The sequence below is a fragment of the Lethenteron reissneri genome, chromosome 32, assembly GCF_015708825.2.
Source record: "Lethenteron reissneri isolate LAM-NWPU_2019-01 chromosome 32, ASM1570882v1, whole genome shotgun sequence".
NCBI classification, from domain to species: domain Eukaryota; kingdom Metazoa; phylum Chordata; class Hyperoartia; order Petromyzontiformes; family Petromyzontidae; genus Lethenteron; species Lethenteron reissneri.
Genome location: NC_083810.1, coordinates 13,298,782 through 13,321,754, shown reverse-complemented (window position 1 = coordinate 13,321,754; position 22,973 = coordinate 13,298,782). Strand labels below are relative to the sequence as shown.

The following is a 22,973-nucleotide window of genomic DNA, read 5'->3' as shown; positions in this document are numbered from 1 at the left end:
AGAGGGCCAACACATTTGTACCAGTTGGGATGGGGAAACAAAAAAAGGCCCGAATCAACATCCTCCTAACAGAATTCAAAAACGTAACTTGCTTTCGACTGTACGCACAGCGTGCAATTCTTGCTGATGCGCGTATCGCTTGGGAGTTTTTGTGCACTGTTTATTTCCGTGACAAAACTAAATTACTGCGCAGCGGCGTAGGTTTCACGGGAGAGATGCGTGCGTGCGTGCGTGCGTGCGCGTGCCCTGCTCGCAAAACGTCCCTTAGAACCGTCGCGTCGTCACGACAGGGGCATTGTGACGGCCGCCGTGCGCTGTCCGCCTGCGCGCGCCGTTGCGTCCGAAAGACACGCGCGTGTTTGGAGTATCCCGCATGCGCGCTTGCGCCAGTCTCTGCGTCTCGTGGCAGCCGGGCTCGGGCTTCCTCGTCCATGCGACGCCTCGAGACGGCGCTTCCCGATGGGGCCCGGCGGCTCCAGGGCTAGCGTCCCATGTTAGAGCGCAGGGCAGTCACCCAAGATCAAAGCAGCCGCTTAAGTCATCTTCTTCCGTGCGGCTCAAAGCAACAGTGACGATGGATGCCCGAGTCCTGGGCTGGTTATCCGACGCATCGCTCCATTGGAGAAGAGCGGTGTCGCTTTGGGTGCCGCCAGAGTCCGGTCGCTTTGGGTGCCGCCAGAGTCCGGTCGCTTTGGGTGCCGATTGGCGAGGTGTGCGCCGCGGCTTGAATCTATTGCCATGCCGTGTGCGGATTGCGGCGCAGAGTGGAACATATTCATCTTCTGTGCGGTCCGTTTGGTGGTTCAAGTTCAGTCAAATTCATCGCTTCGCACAATTAGTCCGGCGGAGGTTGGATTCGTGCCGCGTTTGACGTCCTCACAAAAGCTTTTGCGGCCTTTTGCTCTCACGACGGACGCACTGCCGGGCACGTGATGGTGCGGTGACGCCCCCGATTTTTTTATGCCATCCCACACCAGATGGAAAGTAAAAAAATATATATCTACATTTGGACACAAAAATCAAGGCCGTCGTGAGCAGAGCGTAGTGCTCGCCAATGTGATCCTGCTGGGCTGATCGCCGGGAGGGCTCCTGCCCAAGGCCAGAGGCACGGCCGGCGGCACTAAAGCCCCGCCACGCTGCGGTCCCCCGACGGCGGGGAAGGGAGCGTGAATTGCCACTCGAGAGAGGGCCGGTTGCCCACCAGCAGTTTAGCGGTGCTGTGAGAACCATAGGCAGGGTCATCTGATTAACACGTAGGAGGCTTTCGCGGCCTATGCTATCCATAATAAAGGGTTTTTTGTTGGGTTAGATCGCGTGAATATCAATGTGTCGTTAAACCCGCCACCACCCGATACAGCCAATTAGTAAGGTTTGTCACGTAAACAGAACGTGCCAATTAGTTTAAGTAGTAACTGCTAAAGTAGTAACTGCTGAAGTAGTAACTGCTGAAGTAGTAACTAATTGGCACGTTTTGTTTACGTGACAAACCAAACTAATTGGCTGTGTCAGGGTGGTGGCGGGTTTAACGACGCATTTATATTCACGCAATCTAACCCAAACAAAAACCTTTGTTAGGGTCCTCTGACTGGTGCAGTGGAGAAAGCCGCATTGGGCCCATATTTTAAAGATTAGCCTCTTGGCCCAAATCCTCACTTTCACACCCAGTGCCCTGAGCTCATTTTCTCATAGAATGTGCCACGGAGGGCCATCCTTATGATTACACTGTTTAACAAAAAAAATTGTTCCTGGGTAGTAAGTGTTATTTCCTAATTGCTTATGCCTCAAAAGTACAGAAAATAGCTATTATTCCCCACAAACTTTGCTTTTCTAACCAGGATAGTGACATTTTGAAATGTAACTGTTTTCAATGAGAAAACGTGTGCATTTGTGTCATTCCTTCACGTAAAGTCCTGGTCACAAAAGCAAAGGTTGTGGGGAATAAAACCATTTTCTATACTTTTGAGGCATAAGCAATTAAAAAATAACACTTAGTACCTAGGAACAAAAAATTGTGTTACATAGTGTTACCAATCGCATAGAAGTGATGCAATACGCAGCCAGAGACTCTTCGAGATACAGTTTATTTAAAATTGTTTACGACAGAGTGGGGAAGCTCTGCGATTGCTCCCTGGTTATGTCCACAGCTGTTGATAATCACACCAACGGATCCCAAACAAATGGGCCCATATCTGTGTACGTTCCAAAGTCGTGGGGACCTTTCTGTTTATTGTGAACGCTTTAACTGGGGAACAAGTCATGTTAGAATCGGTCTTGCAATGCGAGACCAAGGAATGCATTGCTGCAATCGTTACTGATCAACTTCAAACCTATTGCAATATTTCGAAATTTGACTCAGAGCATTTGGACTACTTTAGTATAAAAGTTTAACTACCAACAGACATCTTGCCTAGAACGTGAGCTGTGCAGCTTCCTCCGGTGAGGCTATCTTCAAGTGCCTCCGAAATTCACGCAAGAAATCTCGCCTCATGGCGATGGTGGACAGCACTTCAGATCCCTTGTAGGTTGAAGGTGCATCCTATGTAAACTCAATTATTTTTTATTTTACCAGGTGTAAAGTCACCTGAGCTACAAAGCTATTTTTCAGAAAGCGACCTGGTCACAAATGATAACTCAAATAAGTGGCTTTTCGCGTGGAAAATTTGTAGCAGCCAAATACTCTGAACGCATTTTGATGCTTAATGTGGAGGGCAAAACCCGAGGACCCGGAGAAAATTCCACGTGACCACGGCGAAAACAAGTCCAAATGTACAGCAGTCGTCAGGGCAGGAATCGAACCCACCACCTCCTGTATACCAGGCGAGGTAGTTAACATCTCGCCACCGCGACGTCTGTGTTTCCCAGGGCCGGAGTGAGACCAGTTTGAGGGCTGATGAAAAACACCATAAAACGCCAGATTTTCATCTTTGACAAAAATGGAATAACGACCCCACCTTGAGTCTTGACTTAAAGCTTTCGTGACTGCAGGAATTCATATTCTTTGGGTCTTTCGGTAAAGTCACGTAGATAGCTTCATATGAATAATTAATCCTTGACTTTACCGAAAGAACCAAAGAATATGGACCCCACCTTGGCAGCGTGCCCCATTACCTGTAACGGAGACATTTGTCATTTTTGACAAAAAATCGGATGAAAGGGCAAACTTTACAACAGTGTAGATGGAGCCAAACAATTTCACATTGACCTACTTTTATACAGAAACACACCTTATATTTCACAAATGTTATTGAAAAAATTCGACCCATACTGATGACTCAAGGCTTGCCTTTCACCCATGTGGCTGTTGTGCCTGAACCTACTCGAAGTTATTAATACTGAGAGGCACACAAGATAAATGTGCAGTATACATTAACATAACAATTAGGACCCTCCAGAAAAATAGTTTTGGAGCCTCTGCGAGGCTTCCGTGGTTAAATATTAAAATGTATTTCTATGGCAGAATTATACAGGAAGTGGTCACAACTGTTCAAAGGCATGCACGGATGTAGCTCATTAAAGTGTTTACCATTCGTTGTTTCAGCCTGTGCAAATTCACTGTTGAATTAATTGTGCTGTAGTGTCCGGTGCGGTAAGCGCAGTGGTTTGGAGTGGCGCTGCTTAGCGATCGGGGAAGGATTTGAGTTACAATCCTGGCAGGGGGTCGACCCAGCTCTGCATTGGCATTTAGTTTGTGAGAATTCAGCAAGTGGTTCCCTGTCAATGTATTGGCCACTGCCATGGGAATGTGGAATTTCCACCACTGGGTGAGGGCTTTAAACAGGTGATGAGTATCACCATTTATAAGAATAGTTTTTACCCTTTCTGGCAATAAAACAGTTGTGTTAAGATGTGAAAACACCAAACAGAACCTTTTGCAAGGAACCATGTCCGCATCAACCACATGTACTTGTGGTGAAGATGCAAACAAAACACCGTGCACTGGTAGTAAGTATGTCCTGATGGTGGCATTGTCTTTGTACTGTTCGCCTTTTGGCGTCCTCTGGTCTAACGTCGTTTGAGACTAGGCTCAAAAGAAAGCTGTCTCTGCTGTGGACCAATCAGTTTCAAAGACGATGCATATACTATCAGAGCATGCTTTTTTGTTTGCATCTTCACCACAAGTATATGCGTTTAATGCGGACGTGATTCCTTGCAAACGGTTTCAGTTTGTTGTTGTAACATCTTAACACAACTGTTTTGTTGCCAGAAAGGGTAAAACCGATTCTTATATTGTGGTACTGGCAAGCGAGGTCCCATGATGTAGCTTCATTTGCTTGTTTGTGTGAGAAACCACTTTTACTTTAATTAAATATAAGCAGAGCTCTGTTTTGTGTCTCCATAATAGAAAAAGAGATCATTGTTTAGTCCAGTCAGCCTATTGACTTTCCAGACCAATATTATCAAGCAGCATTTGCTTAAGCACGTAAACTCTGAATTGGTTTCGACTTTCTGGATTTCATCACCATAGTTCTGGCTTGTGAAACACATTCTGCTAGATTTCCAGATATTATTGGCGAGAGCGCTCTGAATAAAAAAATATGGCATTGCATTCGATGCAAAAATGTGTTTGTTGCTGTTAAAAAATATACAAGGCTAACATTAGCTTATTGTGAATTTCTAAAAAGTAGGTGAACCTAAGAATGTTTTTAAATGCCACATCATGCAAAGTCAAATTGCTATGCAGATGACAGATTCTTCACGAGTTCACAATGTGCACATATGTGTGGGCGTTCGTGTCTGTGGCATAGGTCAGAACAACTATCTGTGCGCGGGGCGAAATGACTGCATCATCGACAAGATCAGAAGAAAGAACTGCCCAGCCTGTCGCCTCCGCAAGTGTTGCCAGGCGGGAATGGTGCTGGGAGGTATGACATCATTATTGTTACTATCATCATCATCATCATCATCAACAGCCATGATCAATCCACTGCTGGCTGAAGGCTTCCCCACGTCATCCCCATCCCTCACTGTCTTGCGATTCCACAAATCCATTGCCGCTTCAGCGCATGAGCCCAATGTAATCGCCCCTTAACTCCACTGTGGTCGTCCTTATCTTATATTAATTTATACAGCGCCTCGACCAAGGCGCTGAACAAAGAATTAACTATTTGTACAGCAGACTTGTGTGATGAGATGAGTTGATGAGAAGGATGGTAGTGCACGTGTGTACGTTGAATTTCTTTCTCATCGTACATAGCCAACCGCGCTAATCGGAGGTGCGGGGGAAGCACAACAAACTAAAGACAAAAAGCAGCTCTAAAGAAATTAGTTTTCAATCTAGATTTAACAATCCATAGATCCAGTAGCTTCCTAATATCAGAAGGAAGAGCGTTCCAGACGGACGCAGCAGCGCATCTGAAAGCGCACGATGCGGTAACCGTCTTTGTTCGATGGTTAGCCAACATCTGCTGCTGTGAGGATGACCACCGGAGTTTGCGCGATGGTCTATGCTCGTTTGACGAATATGATTACGCGTGAAATAAACGACGATGAAAGTGACAATGAGCAGTTAACGATGAGTGAGTGTGATGAATGGGTAGGGAAGTTGGGAAGTGGGATGGAGTTCGTGATGGGAAAGGCAAAGTCTAAGGGGCCTTCCTGCCTCCGGCTGCCCTTCCATTAAAAGTCTCATCCATCGGCAATGATTTTTTATGGTAATGTGACCTGCCCAATGCTTCTAATTGGTCGGTATTGTGCCTCTGTTCTCTGTGCTAATTTTTTTATGCCCTCGGAGTATTTCCCAGGATGCCTCTCACCAAGCTATTTCAGTATTCGCCGTCATAATTTTCCAAAAAATATGATGACCATCATGATTATCATCACCACTGTGATTACAATCGTCGGCATCATCGTCTTTCACCTTCACCGCCGTTCGTGAAATCCCCCTTGAAATTCCTACTTTGGCTCACGCGACAGCACCATAACCTCTCGATCTGGCATTTTTGTTGTGCAGCGCGTTTACTATTTGCCGATTCCACACGTGCGGCGTCATCGCACTGTCCCATTGCAGCACGGACTCGTGAACGTAGACAGATAATGATCAACTCGGGTCACCTAGATTCTGCCCGCGTTATGAAGTGCATGTGCGCGTATGGCTCTATTGCCAGGCCAGTGCCGGAAGAGGAGCCCCCACCCAACGCCTCGTGGATTTTGTGGGTTTCTTCACATGGCTGCTAATGGACCATCCATTTAGTAGGTACGCTAAAATATGTCAAAACGTGACCCCTCTGCGTACGTACGCTTGACGCACTCCCCCCCCCTCCGAATCCGATAGAACGGACGATATTTTATCCACGGCGAAATGATCAATGATGAATAATATTAACGTGTTTAAGCAAACAGATAGTCCACCGCCGGACTATCTAACTCATTTGAAGGCCAATGTAGACAAATTATTATCGAGGCTTCATCCCCCCCTTCCCCCCGTTGTCAGTAGACCCCCCATTCGCAAACGTACGCATTTGGGTTAACCCCCCTTCCCCCCTCCATGCGTAAGTACTAAATGGATGGCCCCAAAGTGCGGGTTGGTAAGGCAGGTCAGCGTGGGATGATTTTTCGGCAACATTTTCTGCCCACAACGGAGGCCCCAACCATTGGTGTCTACCAAGCGCTATCCACGCCCATCCCTGCTGAGCTTCCGACATCTCAACGAGATCCGGTGCATTCTGGGTAATTTGGTCAGAGACAATGCCTACACCCCTCTCCCATCTCTCTCTCCCCCCTTTCTTACCTATATAACCTCTTGCCACGGCAGCTCTCTCGCCTACTTCAGCATGTTTTCTTGCTGTGGTTGTTCCACCTGATGAGGATTGCTTGTGTTGCGATCGAAACGTCGCAATTTGTTCTATTTCATTTCATTTCTACCTACGTGACTTTACCGAAAGAACCAAAGAGTAGTACCTACGTATGTCGAACTTATTTCGCACCGTACGTAGCCAACCTTGCTAAACGGAGTTGCGGGGGCAAGGACAACACACTAAACGCAAAAAAACAGTTCTAAAGAAATTAGTTTACAATCTAGATTTACAAAGTGGATAGCTCCAGTGGCTTCCTAATAAATACAGAGTGCTTACCACAAATAGTTTGCTCGACTCAATGCTTGTTCAGGGATATTGCTGAAATATACACGGTGTTTTGTGAGTGTGCCAAAAGGAGCGTCACGACACAAGGGTGAGAGTGCGCTGTGTGACTGCCACGTGTAAAAGCATTCGCTAAATAAATGAACGAGGGTGAGAACTGCGCCAAGGATTTTGAAATTACAGAACCGGCCTTTAAACGTCCTCGTGAGAGACACCATTTCGCGATGAGCAAGAACTCTCGAATGAGTTGCTTTATGAGCTGTCGCTCGCCCACGGCAGAACGAGTCTTGTGTGGGCGTCAGGTGCGTGTCAATCGGCAGGTTCAGTCCTTCGTCGGAGGGTCAACGTGCCTCTCCACGCAACAGCTTTGCGAGAGATTAAAACTCTCGGAGCTATTAATAAAGAGCAAGGCAACTGAACACTTTGTGAACTCGAGGCGTAACCACAAGTGTGACCATGTGTCCTTACTCTTTGGGAGATAAATGTGGGGGGAGGGGGGGGTCAGGCATGGTACCAACCGCACTCCCTCCCTTGGGCAGCCTTGGCCTTGATAGTCGCTCACTCGTACAACTTTCCGAAACAGTTAATTTTGTTAAATGGGATATCTTTAGCTGGCTAAATGTATAGGTGTTCGTGTGTGTTCGTGTTGGGGGAGCGGTAGTGTAGCGCTTAGCGCGCTGCAATACAAAGCTGGCGACCCGAGTTCGATCCCCGATTATCTGAACCGGTCCTGGGCCTCCCCTAGATCGACTCAGCTTCAAATTAGTAGCTGGTGCGGTGTGTAAACATCGCTACTGGGGAGACAAAGGCGGTCGGGTGTGGGGCTGGCCACCCACCCCCTCGTGTGTCGTGCCGGCCTTCATAGGTGCTCGCTCACAGCACTTGCCCCAACAGTCTGTTCAGGCTATAAGGGGGATCTTTGTTCTTTGTTGTGTGCGAGTTTATGTGTGAGTCTTTGTGAGAGAGAGAGAGACTGTGTGTGTATGAGCGAGTGTGTGAGACTTTGCATTGAGTTCGTGTGCGAGTGCGTGAGCTTGTGTGAGAGAGAGACTTTGTGAGTGTGTGCGTATGGGGAGTGGTACCGGAGCAATCTGCGATTATCTGAACCGGTCCTGGGCATCCCCTAGGTCGACTCAGCCTCAAATGAGTACCTAGTGTGATGTGTTAAAACACCGCCACTGGGGAGACAAAGGCGGTCGGGTGTGGTTCTGGCCACGCACCCCCTCGTGTGCCGTGCCGGCCTTGGTAGGTGCTCCTCGCTATTAAACGTATGCCCTCGGGGTGCCCCTTGATAGGAAGGGGGAGCACGCTGATTAGAACGACTCCCGGAGCATCTCCTTCCTCAGTGTGCTGGCAAGGTCGTGGCAATGATCATCTCGCGAGGCATGTTGAGGAGTGTGCCCGTGAGGGCGTGTGCATCTGTGTGTGTGTGTGCGTCTATGTGTGTGTGTGCATGCGTCTGTGGGGAGCGGTAGTGTAGCTGTCAGCACGGGGCTACTAACCTGGCGAGCCGAGTTCGATTCCGGCTCACAGTCACCACCACCAGTGACGATTGTATGAACTGGTCCTGGGCTTACCCGAGGTCGACTCATTCTCAAATGAGTATCTGGTGCGGTGTATAAACTCCCAACTCGGGAGACAAAGGCGTCCGGGTGTGGTGCTGGCCACCCACCCCTTCAAGAACCTTGCTTCATAGGTGCTCGTTAACAGCATTTACCCCAACAGTCTGTTAAGGGTATACAGGGGGTCTTTGCGAGAGTCTGTGTGAGTGTATGCGTGAGTGTGCGTCTGTGTGAGTGCGTGCGTGAGTGTGCGTCTGTGTGAGTGCGTGCGTGAGTGTGCGTCTGTGTGAGTGCGTGCGTGTGCGTCTGTGTGAGTGCGTGCGTGAGTGTGCGTCTGTGTGAGTGCGTGCGTGAGCGTGCGTCTGTGTGAGTGCGTGCGTGAGCGTGCGTCTGTGTGAGTGCGTGCGTGAGTGTGCGTCTGTGTGAGTGCGTGCGTGAGTGTGCGTCTGTGTGAGTGCGTGCGTGAGCGTGCGTCTGTGTGAGTGCGTGCGTGCGCCTATCTTATTTCGCACGGTGCGATGCTTAGCTCTGCACCAACGTGCTGACACTCTTGAATCATATTGCGCGCCCACATTTGCTTTGTGAATGCCATTAACAGAATTCAATTGGCATTTACGTAAATTGAAATGAAATCACGGGGCTTCGGCAGAAGACGTAAATCCCACTCGTACAAATAAACAAAAAAACCGCATCCGATGCTCAGCGACTGGATCATTAAGATGAAGGTGACCGTGAAACTATGAGCCCCACTGCTCTGCATTGTCATTGGAGCCTGCAGAGGTTGAGACTGCTTTGAATTTATTTTTGTTGGTTATTGGGGGTGTTTGGGCTCATGCTGGGTCGTGTAGCCCACATGTCCAGCAACTGCATGCCTTAACAGCTTTTATATAAAATAAATGAAAACAACTAAATTAAATCACGACGTTTCGGGCGCAACACAAGCGTCCTTCTTCAGCTGGGGACCTACGTGACTTTACCGAAAAAACCAAAGAGTATGAATCCTTGCAGTCACGAAAGCTTCAAATCTAGAATTAACAGCTTTTGTTCGGCCGAATAGAGGGGAATAAATTGGCGCAGCACGGGCTAGAGAGGAGATGGAGTGATGTGGTACAAGAGGACGTGGAGCTGAGTGGACTGGCGATGATTGGTACCAGTGGTGTTAAGGTCGGACTCTGTGGAGGAGGCTAGTGAAGGACGCTACTGGGCAGTTGGAGGCAGTCGCCCTCCAGCAATAACGGATGGCAGAGGAGCGACGCTCACAACAACGAGCGGAGCGCCAGGCGGCTAAAACACAGAAAGTTGGCGCAGTAGGGGGCACAGGTGGTGCATTGGCCAGTCATCTCAGTTGACCCATGGCACCTGGGTTTGTCCCGTGACCTCCTGCCAGTGGGCGTTCGACACTTCACGTGGCCTTAAAGTGCACCTAGCCTGGCACAATTGCCGTGGTGACGTCACCGCCACTAAGTGGCGAATGGCGGTTGTTGTTGTTGTTTTGGGCTCATGCACTGCACTACAAACCTGCCAACAACCTGGGTTCATTTTCCTATCGTGGGTAATATCAGTTGCAGAAAGCATCTCATCCCACCCTGGGCTTCCCCTCGGTCGACTCAGCCATAAATGAGTACCGGCTGACGTGCGTGAACTTCAGCACTGGGTTGACAAAGGCAGCTGGGTGTGGCGCTGGCCACATTGTCCCTTGTGTGCCATGCATGTCTTAAGAGGTTGTTTTCTAAAAGCACTTGCCCTAAACGTCTCCAAGGCCGTATGGGGATTTTTGTCTTTGTATTTAATTTTTTGTCACAATTGCCATCTGTAGCATCGGAATCTGTCTTGTGACCTCCTTATCAGCAAACCCCAACTGCTCTGTCTCCTTGGGGTACACCTAGCCTGGCGCAGATGCTGTTGCAGATATCATAAACACTTAGTGATAAATGGCCGGTTGTATGTGTATGGCTGAGGACTAGTGCTGTAGGTCAAAATCAGCCTTAAATGAGTGCCTGCTACGACCTTTATGGGTGCTCGCGAACAGCACCTGTAGGCCATCTTGGGTGATCTTTCGTCATTTTAGCGGTTAGGCCATTTTGCCTTGATCCTGGTGACGGCCGATTGGCAAGTCGTGTTTGGTGGGGTAGAGTGTGAGTATTCCCACCTCTTCCGAGACATAAACGCCCTCTCTGGAGGGGCTCTCTGGAGGTGCTCTTTAGAGCTCCCTCGACTGGAGGCCGTTCCATCAGCAGTGACGTGAGGCAGAGATTTGAGGGCTTGTGAAAATGTCAAGATTGAGATCTGAGGCTGCTCTGGACACAAACTGGTATTCCCGTACATTGACTCGGCATAATCCGGGTACCTGGTGCGTCGTGTCCACTATTATATGGAGGAAAATGCTTTTTTCTTCACGTGACAATTTAACCTTGGAGTTTATACATATTATTAATGCATGCTTACCCCGAGCTCTCAATACTTTGATAGTGCACTGTCTTTGAGTTGTACGCCTTTTGGCGTCATCTGGTCCAACACCAATGGAGACTAGGCTCTAAAGAAAGCTGTCTCGGGTGTGGACCAATCAACTTCAAGGACAGTGCATATCATTATCATCATCAGAGTTGTTTCTTTTTATTTGCATTTTGACTTCTTGTGTTGAGGTTATTGCAAACATGATGCCTTGTATAAAGGTGTCAGATTTTGTACCAGTTAAAAGGGTAAAAACCTATTACTACAGCAAACTCTTTTGTTCTTTCGGTAAAGTCACTTTACCGAAAGAACCAACGAGTATGAATTCCTGCAGTCAAGAAAGCTTCAAATCAAGATTATTCATGCAGCTTAATTCTTGAATGTTTATTGGGGGGGAGAGACCACATCATTAATAATGCGACCTGTTGAAACGACGCACATCGCAATCGCATCGCGTTCGCATCATTAATATCCTGCCTTTTGTATTGAGCCATTCATTGGCTTCTTTATCTCCTCGACTTGTGGCCAATGAAGACAGGCCTCCATCGTGGCACGTCAGATCGGTCGGATCTGTGTATTCCTTGTTTTTTTGTTATGGATACAGGCAGGTGGTCCTGAAGTTGGCATTTTAAATGACAATGTGATGATAAAAAAAAATACTCGTTAGCACAGCAATGGATTATTAGTACGGAACAACCTGTTACAGAGACATGCAACTAAACGCCTGTTAAAGAAATGTGAGGAATGGTGGCGCAGTGGTTAGCACACGACATTCTGGACGAACCTGGCGATCTGAATTCGAATCCCGGCCACGGCTAACATCAGTGGCGAGTGAGATCTGGACCGGTACTCGGTACCCCCCCCCCACCACCTCCAAACGTTTCACCAACTCACAATGACCGTCGTGGTGAAGTATGGTCACACGATGATGACACCAGCCTGCACATTCAAGCAATGAAGTTGACACCCACATATTTGCATTAAGCTAAGAACAACTTAGCTATGCTCTCCGAATGTTGAAATATACAACATAAAACAATTTAGCACCTCAGTAGTCTAAAGTATACAACACTGGGAAATATGAATGTCTTTAAATGTAGCAGGCCATCTTTATGAACCAATATTTCATATTGAACACGATGGGTGCATTAAATTCCTGTAGTTTGTTTAGTTGACATCATCGTGAGCCGTCGGTCTATCCACTGCTCAGTGACTTTCTCACCACGCCGTTGCCATCCATCTCACTCCTGCTCATGAACTTACTTCTTTGCTCCACTTCTGCTGGTGATTGTGCTCGTGGGTGCAATCACGATCGTGTCACCAGGTCTCATCAATCAGACATCCCTCTCTGTTTGCCATAATGCGTCCTGCCCAATCTCCACGTAGTGCCCTTAGCAAAACTCTCAATACATTCGTCAATGGCACTGCCATAAAAGGAGACGTTATGGGCAAATGGTCCTTCTTTAAAGCATCTTCATTTTGTGAGCTGTGAAGACGGGTCATTGCCCAGCATGTAACCGCTTGTATATTTTTCATTTTGTGTTGAGGTACTTGTTACTTGTTATTGTGCACCCACTGCCAATGCAGCATCGCCAAATTATTTGTTGACTCTTCTTAAGAGATCGTCACGATGTGTAGCTGTTTTACGCTCCCAATGTAAAGACTATTAAAGAACGTTTATTTTATTGTGTAAAAAAAAAATTGACAGGTTGAGGCCAAACCACCACAAATAGATTTCCAATAGAAACTTGATTGCAATGTGGCCATGGTGAAAGAAGAAATAAAAGCCAAATTCAATAAAACGTTGAGAAAGGTAAATTGGCGCACACTCTCATGCAAAGCGATATTAGCATTTACAAGTGAACGCAATTATATTGGCGTGTGTGTCGCTTACCGGCAGCACTTTCGGAAAAAAGCACCAAGAATTTTGAAGCCTAAACTCAATTTGTCACTTGTCACTGTCAGCAAACTGAGCTCTTAAAATGCAAAATACAGACGGATCTTATGCCGTGTATTTTGCCTATCGTTTGTTCTAAAATAATCGCAAAATAACAACTCCTTCACATGTCCATCCCTCCGTCCACCACACGGCCTTCTGGGAGCGCATCGTTTCAGCAGCTTCGGTTCAATGCAAGCAAACGCTGGGCTGGTTTCGACCTTCGGCAACTCCTCAGCAGTCGAGCTTGCTTGTGCTCATGCTGGTGAGACTGCCAGATGTTATCGGCAAGGATCTGCTCTTTAATATGTGGGTCATTGCAAGTGATTTGTAGTTTTTGCCTCCCATAAACATTACCATAATTACTTGTGTAATTTATCATTAAAGCTCATGTCGGTTGGGAAGCAACAGGATCAACTTTTGAGCTTGTGCTAAGTCACCCCTGTCCACACTGTTTATGCGAATTTATGCACAGAGTGTTAAAGTAAAGTTGTATATCATCCGTAATTGCTCACTCACAGTGCGATTGTTTGGCATCTGGTTTGCCTGGCGGGTGAGTTTGTGGCAGAGATGTGAGATTTATTGAGCGTGAGTGGGTGGCAAGACATATTTGCAGAAATCTTTTAAGTCTTTGGTGAAGTAAAAATCCAAACAAAGACGTCACAATTATTTATGCTAATGTCCCGAGCACCTGAAACTATTTGGGTCTTGGCTATTAACTTCAAGCATTCTGTTATTTTGCTACGCAGAAGCCTGCCTTGGGTTTGGAATCCGCCAGCTGAACCAGTACTGAACTAAGCACTTTGTGAAGCATGGCTTTTGACAAAGATGGGGCCCAGGGGAGTCTTAAAGCACAATGAAACACTATAGTCCACACCAGCAGTAGACTGTATTCAAATCTCATGGCCGATATGGACAAATGCATTCAATTTCAAGTTCAGGTAAAAAAAAAATGATCATCGCCTTCTTGAATTATTTGGGGATCTGCACGGCGCGGAGCTTTGGCTGCTTGTCTGCTGGTCGGCCACTGGCGAACGCTGCAGAAGGGTGATTGAGCCTCGCGGCGAGCCCGAGGCGTTTGGAGCGGTGTGGGGGCTAATCGCTGCCACTGCGCGCACTCTGCCAGCGGTCAGGATTGGGCTTCGGGTTCGCAACATGTGGGTTAGGGTTAAAATTAGAATTTGTATCACGGTTAAGGTCGCGATAAATGCCGATGTTCGAGAGTTGTGGTTAAATTTAGAGATTTAACGAGCTACGTTTGAGGTCATTGCAATGGTACTGTAAAAGGTTGTAGCTTGATTGAGTTAATGTTATTGTTTTGGTTACAATTAGGGTCAGGTTGCATATGGAACTTCACGTGGACTTTAGCGTTTGCCATTATTGTTCAGAGCCATTGTCTATTGATTGCTGGAAGAAGGCCTCGTATATACACGTATGTTGAACTTCTTTTGCACCGTACATCGCCAACCGTGCTAATTGGAGGTGCTCTCCCTTCGCCGTTGCCATCTCCTTCGTGGCGCCGTGACCTCGTCTCATTGACTCCGTCTCCGCGGTGGTCGCAGGAGGAGCGCGCGTCGATCAGGGGACGCATGCAACTCGAGCGATATCACATTGACAATGAAGCAAAGGCAATGGGGGTGGGCAGCACGCATCAAAACACGCTCCGACCCGCCCCTGCTGCACATGCGTGACCATGAGCTTCGCAGCTCCGCGGATTCCTCCTGACGTCTAAATAAATATTCTGATTCCAACAAGACTGGTGGCAGTGGCGGCCAAGGGAGAGAACGCGAACGAGGGCACGGCCACCGTGGAGATGGAGTTGTGAGGCCCGGTGTACTTGCAGGCATCGGACGGATATGGAAACGGCATTTGAAGATGGCATGGGGAGGACTTAATCCAGCAGTGGATAGAGAATGGATGGTGATGCCAAGCAGCGGCTGATCCAAGGGATGGCGGTGAGGGCGGTGAGGGTAATCGCCCCTCGCCTGCCCCTTCCCCCTTGAGACCCTGAGCATTGATATTTAATTGATATTTGCCATAGATAATACATTGAATGTTTTGTTGCCGTATGAATATAGGGCATTGCTTGAAAATGTGGGATTTCCGCCCCGTGGTGAGTTCCTAGATCCACCTCTGGTGCTCGACGCACATGCTGTTGCAAATTTTTCTGTTTTATTTACTCGCACCCCGAGTCCAACTTTGCCAACTTTGTAACATTCCTCGTGCAGCTATTCAATATTTTCCAGCAGTTGCCATTGTTTGTTTGTTAGCAGGACTGTGTGTTCACGAAGTCCTGGGATTTCAGTTAGGGCCCACTTGACTTTGTTAGACGACTAAGTTTAGAGCTTGTGTGTTAAGGCAAGATTTTAGTTTGGGCTAATTGTTAGATTTGATATGAGCATTTCATTTTGGGAGGTAAGGTTGGGATTTGGGTAGGAGGTACTTTTTTGAGTTCTGATGCCTAGAGCTGAACCTATAAATACATTTTTGTTTGACTTTTATAACTGCAAATTGTGTTTACGTTTGGAACGGTCACGTGGCCGAGCGGAAGCACATTTACCACTCGCTACGGAGCCGCATGGTTCAAATGCTGCGGCCGCCCTGATTAATACTACGGGTGTGTTTACCATGAAAGAAGACGTCGTCTGATTCTCACAGTGGACGGTAGAGGTCCTGCGATGTCAGTGCGCAAGATTAGGCTGCTGTGTGCCAGTGTCATACTCCAAAATTTGGAAGATTATTTTTTTTTATTACCGGCAATTTACTCAATTTGCATTTTCGTCGCAATGATCCCCCCCCCCCACCCGCTACAAAATCATAGCAGGATCTTCTTCAAAATGAGCGCTGAGACTCGGTGAGGCTTTCTTGAGCAAATAATCAATAAGAACGTTCAATGTACAACTCTGGTAAGGGTCACAATTTGGATTACTGCTAGGGTTAATGATTATGGTAATTATGGGGGGGCGGTAACCTTGGGGTTAGCATGCTCAGTGACACGACATGACATTGGGCAAGCTCTTAGAATTGCTCATCGTTACAGTAATAGATGTTATTAGTGGCAACGGTTACGTATGGTGGTTCTGACAATGCCAGCAATAATTATAATTCTACTGACTGCTGTGTGCGTGTGTCTTTAAAAAAAAAAATAAGCGTGTGTCCAGCTAGGCCTAATCCAACAAGCGAGCACACGAAAAGTTGTTCTCCGTTTTCTCTCGCGAAGTCTTCCCAACCGTCAGCATTCCACACACGTCTGGACCTGTGCTCGTGAGCCTCATCGCCATCCTGTCTTTCAACGCTGAAAATTTGACAATATAATGTAATTATAATGTCGTCTGTGATGCAAAAAAATAACAACAACAACAACCAAAGCCTTCGAAACAAAACCAAAAAAGTAAAGCGGTAAATGAAGCGGTGAATACAAAAACATATTCACACAAGTAAATAACTAAATAAATAATCGTAACGTTAGTGCGTCGTTGCCAGCACGTGCCACAGTTACCGCATACTTTGTGCGGAGCGGCTGGGGCAGTTTGACCTGCATGAGAGTCATGCAATGGAAAGTACACTGTGTACCAAAGGCAGTGTGATACAAGCCCCACTCACTTAACGGGTGGATAATGATCGGATAACACACGCACACGCACGCGGGGACACACGGGTGGATGCATGGGTACGTTGTTGTGTGCAGTCGAGTATCCTTAAGATGTCATGGGCAATGTAGGGTGAAAGCTCCTGTGATGTCTATTAATACCGCAATCCGGAACAAAAGGAATGTATATTTAATACATTCAGCAGGAAAGGATTTCACATGTATGTGAAAAAGGTGTTGTGGTTTTTTTCACATGTATGTGAAAAGGTGTTGTGTTTAGTTTCACGTGTATGTGAAAAAGTGTTGTGGTTTTATTTCACATGTATGTGAAAAAGGTGTTGTGTGTTTTTTCACATGTATGTGAAAAAGGTGTTGTGTTTTTTTTCACATGTATGTGAAAAAGTGTTGTGGTTTTTTCACGTGTATGTGAAAAAGTGTTTGTTTTTCACGCCACGTGCTTGCTTATTGGCAGTGTGGATTGTTTTTGCTACTGCTGAATTTGCGTTGCGTTAGTTTTAATTAAAAAGTTAACAAGGGAGATTTGGAGCAATTGTTATAATTTGGGTGCTTGTCCTCATAGTGGGCATCCTGACAAATAAAAAACGTTCATAGAGTAGAACAGAAAATAGGTGATACATCACAAGAAAGGGGATTTACTGAATAATGAAAAAATATAATTCCCTGCTTTTAGTTCCTCAAAATATGTAAAAACGCACACAGACGTTGCATTTCATAACACAAATCATTTTTCGACGAAAAATAATAACGGAGACAGCCTAATGTGTTTCAGATGTATTGTTATTCTGAGCGCTTTATGTGCTCCATTCTTTTTTGTACATTTTTTCAAATTTTCGCAAAATGTAGAACGGAATTCACAAAGTAACACGCAAACACAACGTGCGATGCTCCCTGGATCAGCCCCGCGTTGTCGTGTCTCTAATTAACTCGCTTACATCCACAATGGGCTACAGGGAAAGCCTTTGGCTTGCAATCGCTTGCTCTTTGCACGAACAAACATATTCTGTTCTTCAAAATATCTAGTTAAATTTTATTGCCCGGATGATTTGTTGTTTTTTTGCTCGTGCGAGCAAGGGGTGGGGGGGGGACTGTCAGTTCGTGGTTTGCGGACACTGCCACGGCCTCGGAACACCCGGGTTCGATTCCTGACCGAGTGCAGCTTCCGTTGCGATCCACATCTCGGCGGCAACTCCTGCGTTGGCTGAGTCTAACACGAGCTGCTGATGCAACGGTCGTGTCGCAGTGAGCACCGCCACCACCACCGCGTCGTGCGCAAGGCCATGCTTCAAGGATGCTCAGCAACGCCACCTGCCCCTATTGTTCCGTCTCTTTGTGGAACGCATACCAGAATTCGAATATACAAATTGATTAAGATTATAAAAATGCGAAATCTTAACGGGTACATTGAAATGTGGGGGTAATAAGAGATGGCTACATGTGGATTTACGTCACGAGCGAGTTATTTATTTATAGTCAGCCCTGCAGCCACAGTGTGTGGACATGTGTGTGTGTGTCTCCATTCCTGGTTATTTAATTCAATTATTAATTTGACCATCTTGTCATGTAAGAGCATGACTTCCGAATTCAAGGTCCCAACGCATGAAGGTGACAGTGGCGATGTTGATGGTCGTGATGGTTAGTTTGATGATGTTCATACATTTATGCTCACCCATATTGCCAGATCTGTATTAGAAAATAATGTTATGCTCTGACACAAACCTACGAGCTTAGGTACCTAAGTTCAGTTCCTGGATACGGCTAATTATATCAGTGGCCATTTGTATCCCAGTTGGTCTTGGGTGACGCCCATCACCAAAACACTCACTGACAAGCGTGATGACGTACGGGCAAACAACTCCCATGGCCAACACTGTGTTGAGGCCTCCAGTCAGCAGTTGATATGTAAAAGGGCTGTAATTTAGCATTCGTAAAAAGTTAACTGTATCCAATTTTCAGGATGAATTTATTTATTAATTTGACGTGAAAAAATGCTTCCTTAAAAAAATTCACAAAAACAGTGGTAGATTTCACGGCTCGTTTGGATACAGCTCCTAATGGTCCCGAGGTGCGGGAAACGAGCTGAATGCAACACTCTGCTTTGCCGTGCAGAGATGCGTTTCCGGAGATCCTTATACTGCTATGTGATGAAAAACTAGGCTCTTGGCAAAGGTGTCTATTCGTAAATGGATACAAATTTCTACAGTTTAATTAACGACCACCTTTAAAATTGTGGTTAAAAGCTCGTAAATAGGGGCATATGGGGTCTGATTGACATGTTGGCAAATCGATAATAGACACAAACCTACAAAAAATCCTTTTTGTTTCTTTTTTGGCGCTAGCCTTGTGCGATGTCTCTCGCCAAAGTGTAGGGTAATATCACCAAGACATTGTGTTTTGGTTGGCCAGTTGACCAAAACATAAATGCTTGCTCTTTTTATAATGACTGCTACGTTTTAACTCTCGTGAAATTGGCCAGGTATGATCTGAGTAACAGCACACCCAATCTGTGTAATCAAGAGTGTCCCTTTCAATTTGGAGGCATTCCTTGAAACTGGAATAAAATGTTCGACTTTGACGTCCGCAGGCGCGTCCTCATCCCATACGATGTTGGGGGTCTCTCATGTGTCAGTCACCCTTGGAAGAAATTGAATACACTAGAGTATTTTTAGCAGCAGGCCAACATTATTATATAATGAACACACACGCGTGGGTTAACTTTCAGAAAGCGTGTATCTTCTTCCCATTGTCGTCATTATGGGTTTCGTGTGTTTCTACGTTGTCGCTAATCTCACCTGCGTCACGTGGCGCGATAACACAAAACACATTAAAGCACAGAGCCAAGTAGAGAGAGAGAGAGAGAAAAAAGCACAATGTCAACTTTTTTTCTACGTCGGTGCCACCATCTTATTTTTCCATTGAGTGGAAAAAAACACTCGATGGCAGTTTTTGCAGCCTTAGTCATCTTTACCAATGATGACATCACAATTTTGTGTAGGATACCAAAAGAGGATAAGACTTCGAAATAAAGCGGGGAAATGTTTTATTTTGTTGTTGTTGTGGTAAAGTTAGTGGTACTGGCGTGGTGTAACGCTTCGTATGCTGGGCTTGCAATCCAGAGGTCACCGGTTCAATTCAATGCCCCGGCGTGGCAGTTATAACAATGGAGCAAACTAAAACTAAACTAAACTTTTTATTTTACCAGGTAAGGCCCACCGAGCTATGTAACTCTTTTTCAGAAGTGACTTGGCCAAAAATAATAGCTCAGTGATGTGGCTTATCTAGTGGACATGCACCTCCAATTAGCACGGTTGACTACGTACGGTGTGACAGAAGTTCTACAAACATGCATACGAGCCACTCTCAGGGAGCAGCTACCTCCTCCAGCATTTTACGATCTGCGGCCCAAGAAGGGTCAACCTCCCCTTGCCCCGTTACACCGTTGGGGTTGAGGGGTTTCCCCTTCCTCGAAGAAATGCTCCAGCAAATCGGCAGATCGTTTGGAGTCGGAGAACAGATTTCTATTCTTCTCCTTCAGGTTGTTAATTGCAGCGATTACTGCAAGTTTCTCAAAACGCATGTTGATTCTTAATGTGAGGGGCACCCCGAGAAAAATACACACGACCACCTGGAGAACAGGCATCAGGGTCGGGATTGAACCCACGACCTCCTGCATACCAGGCGAGGTTGTTAACATCTCGCCACCGCGGTGCCCCGAACAAGTTTATTCAATCCACCACCTCCGCCTCTGCCCACCCGGCAGTATAAATGGGTACTCCACGGTTAGCCAATCGGCAGGTCGCGTGTCGCGTTATTGTGCGTGCGTACTTTGAACTTCTCTCATAACGTACGTAGCCAACCGTGCTAATCGGAGGTGCGGGAAAGAGTGAGATAAAGTGTGGATGCCCCCACCTCTTCAAAGATGTATGGCCAGCGTGAAAGAGTAGGCCAATGTACCTTCAAGATAGAATGCTCTAGAACGTCCTCTGTTGGAGGCTCTTCCATACCACCGGCAGTGTCAAGCAACTGCTGGGCTCCACGTTTACCATTGCCGTCTTAAAAAGTTACAAGTTCACTATAATTGGCCTAAAGTTCTTAAAAGAGAGAGCAGCCTTTGTTTTAGTTAGCGCTTTGATCTCTAATAAATAAATCTCTTCCTGTTGCGATTGCTTAAATTCCATCTCACCACCAGTGCGTCAATTGTTGTGTTAATTGCACTGCAGAGTAGCATTTGTATATCTGAAATGCATTTTATATGTGTGCGTACATTTCCCATTACTTTAATACGTTCAAATAGTTTTCCCTTTGTATTAAAATTACAGCGAAATGAAGGTAACACTCCTGCTGCCTGCGTGAGATATGTTATTAAAACTTGAGTTGTTTTACAGAATTCCAATGCAAACCAGGTATTGAAATAATAAATCTTTGCCCTCGAATCGCCAATGATTTGCAGCACCACATCAGCTCCCAAGAAGTGAGTGTCGCCCTCGCATTGAAGGAACACGCAACTCGAGGCGAACACATGCAGTGGAGAGGCTATTTTAATAATTGCAAGAGATGCTCTTTTAAAAAGGAAATCCAGATAAAACGCTCGCTTGTTAGGATTTTACATTTACAGCCATCGTGAAGCAGTCTCAAGTCTCGTCAATCACGGCGCCCTTTTTATCGCTACTTCCATGGGCATTGTACTCTGAATTTGTAAAAAAAATACAAAAATGGTATCTTCATGCCATTAAAGCTAAATTTACAATACCTCTTTTTCTGCTTGCAGCACGCTTACTGGCAGAAAAGTAACCATTCAATACCACTCCCCAGGACCTAAGCAGTATTGTTTACAGATGTTGGAGCAGATTAATCATCCATCATAACTATTTTCATCTTAAAAATGAAGGCATGATGCATTTCCTCATCAGTTGTGTTTTCAGCAGTAAATGCTTTTCATTACATTTTAAAAGCACTTGAGGGTTGCTTTGCTTTTGCACAGCTGATGTAAAAAATATATATACTGCAGTACTACCAGTCTTGATGCAGTGCTCGTAAATGTTTTAATGCACTCAACATTAATAACAATCAGTCAAGTCTTCATCATCATCGGCAGCCGTGGGCTATTCTCCGATGGGCAGATGTCCCCCCCCCCCCCCGACTTGTCCAAATCTCTCGGTATCTTGGGACGTCGCAATCCACTGAGCACCGAAGGATGAGATGATTCCGCTGCTCCGTCTCCGCAAAGCGATCGTTACCTTGGTTTTTTTTATTTCTCGCGCGTTTTACCTTGAGCACATCTCTGCATTTTTATCAAGTTATTTAATCACGTCGTATAGTTGGTTTAATTAAAAACGTTAATTGCCGATTGAGAAAATAAGTGTTTTTCATTTGTAAAATGGTAGTAAAATGTGCCAGCGAAGCACGTATCAACAAACGTTGCATTTTATTTTTCAAGGAAGACAGCTGATGTCAACAATGCAATAATTAAAACAACTTTCATAGCAATAAAACCTACTATAATCGCCCAGGAATGTCTGTCCTTAACGCTCGTGACGTCACTCCACGTCGACCAGCCCCCCTCATTAATATTCATGAACAGGTGACGTCCTCCACATGGACCCCCGCCATTAATAATCATGAGCAGGTGACGTCACTCCACATCGAACAGCCCCCCTCATTAATAATCATTATAAGGTGACGTCCTCCAAATGGACACCCACTCAATTCATAATAATTAGCAGGGTGACGTCACTCCACATGGGGGGGGCGAGGCGCCTCCTCCCCCCTCCTCGGCGTCAACTGACAACCCTCACTACAAAGGCAGAACCCTCACGTCACGTGATCTCCATAAAGCTTGTTGAGACATCGAAGTAAAAAGGACGTCATAATGAATAAGGGATTATAAACTTTACATGAAATAGGTCTGTGTCACCGCGCCCTTACAAAGTGCACGCGCATTGATGCGATGAATATCACGTCGCGGTCTGCTTTTCGCTTGCAAGTTTCAGATTTACTGCAGTACACCCGTCCTTGGACGGGCCAAAGGCGAGTATATAATAATCATTTACAGCCCTACAACAATTTACTGCTGGATGAAGATCTCTGAATGCCTTGTCGGTCGTGGGGGATCTTGGACCGTACTTCCACCGTGCCTGTCAGTTCGTCTTGGTGAAAGAGAAAGTGAGGGCGGGCCGGTTGAGATATCACTCACCACTGATGTTAGCCGTGGCTGAGAATCGAAGGCAAGTCTCTCGGGCAGTAATTCATCATCGAGGTCGTGATAGCAGCAACTCTGGTCGTGAAGCAAGCCTGGGTTGCCTGTGGGGGGGGGGGCGGGAGCTCTCTCACACTGCTCTAGA

General features: G+C 46.2%; 1 protein-coding gene across 2 annotated transcripts in view; it reads left to right on the top strand.

The window, feature by feature from the left end:
- Positions 1-22,973, top strand: part of LOC133350072 (mineralocorticoid receptor-like) — a 125,412-nt gene that overhangs the window by 49,405 nt on the left and 53,034 nt on the right. For both annotated transcript variants that reach the window (XR_009756011.1, XM_061564065.1), the window contains exon 3: positions 4,746-4,862. Coding sequence is in view for 1 of the 2 variants with exons in the window: in XM_061564065.1 (XP_061420049.1) it covers positions 4,746-4,862 (117 nt within the window). In the remaining variant the exon portion in view is untranslated. The remainder of the gene's footprint in view (positions 1-4,745; positions 4,863-22,973) is intronic.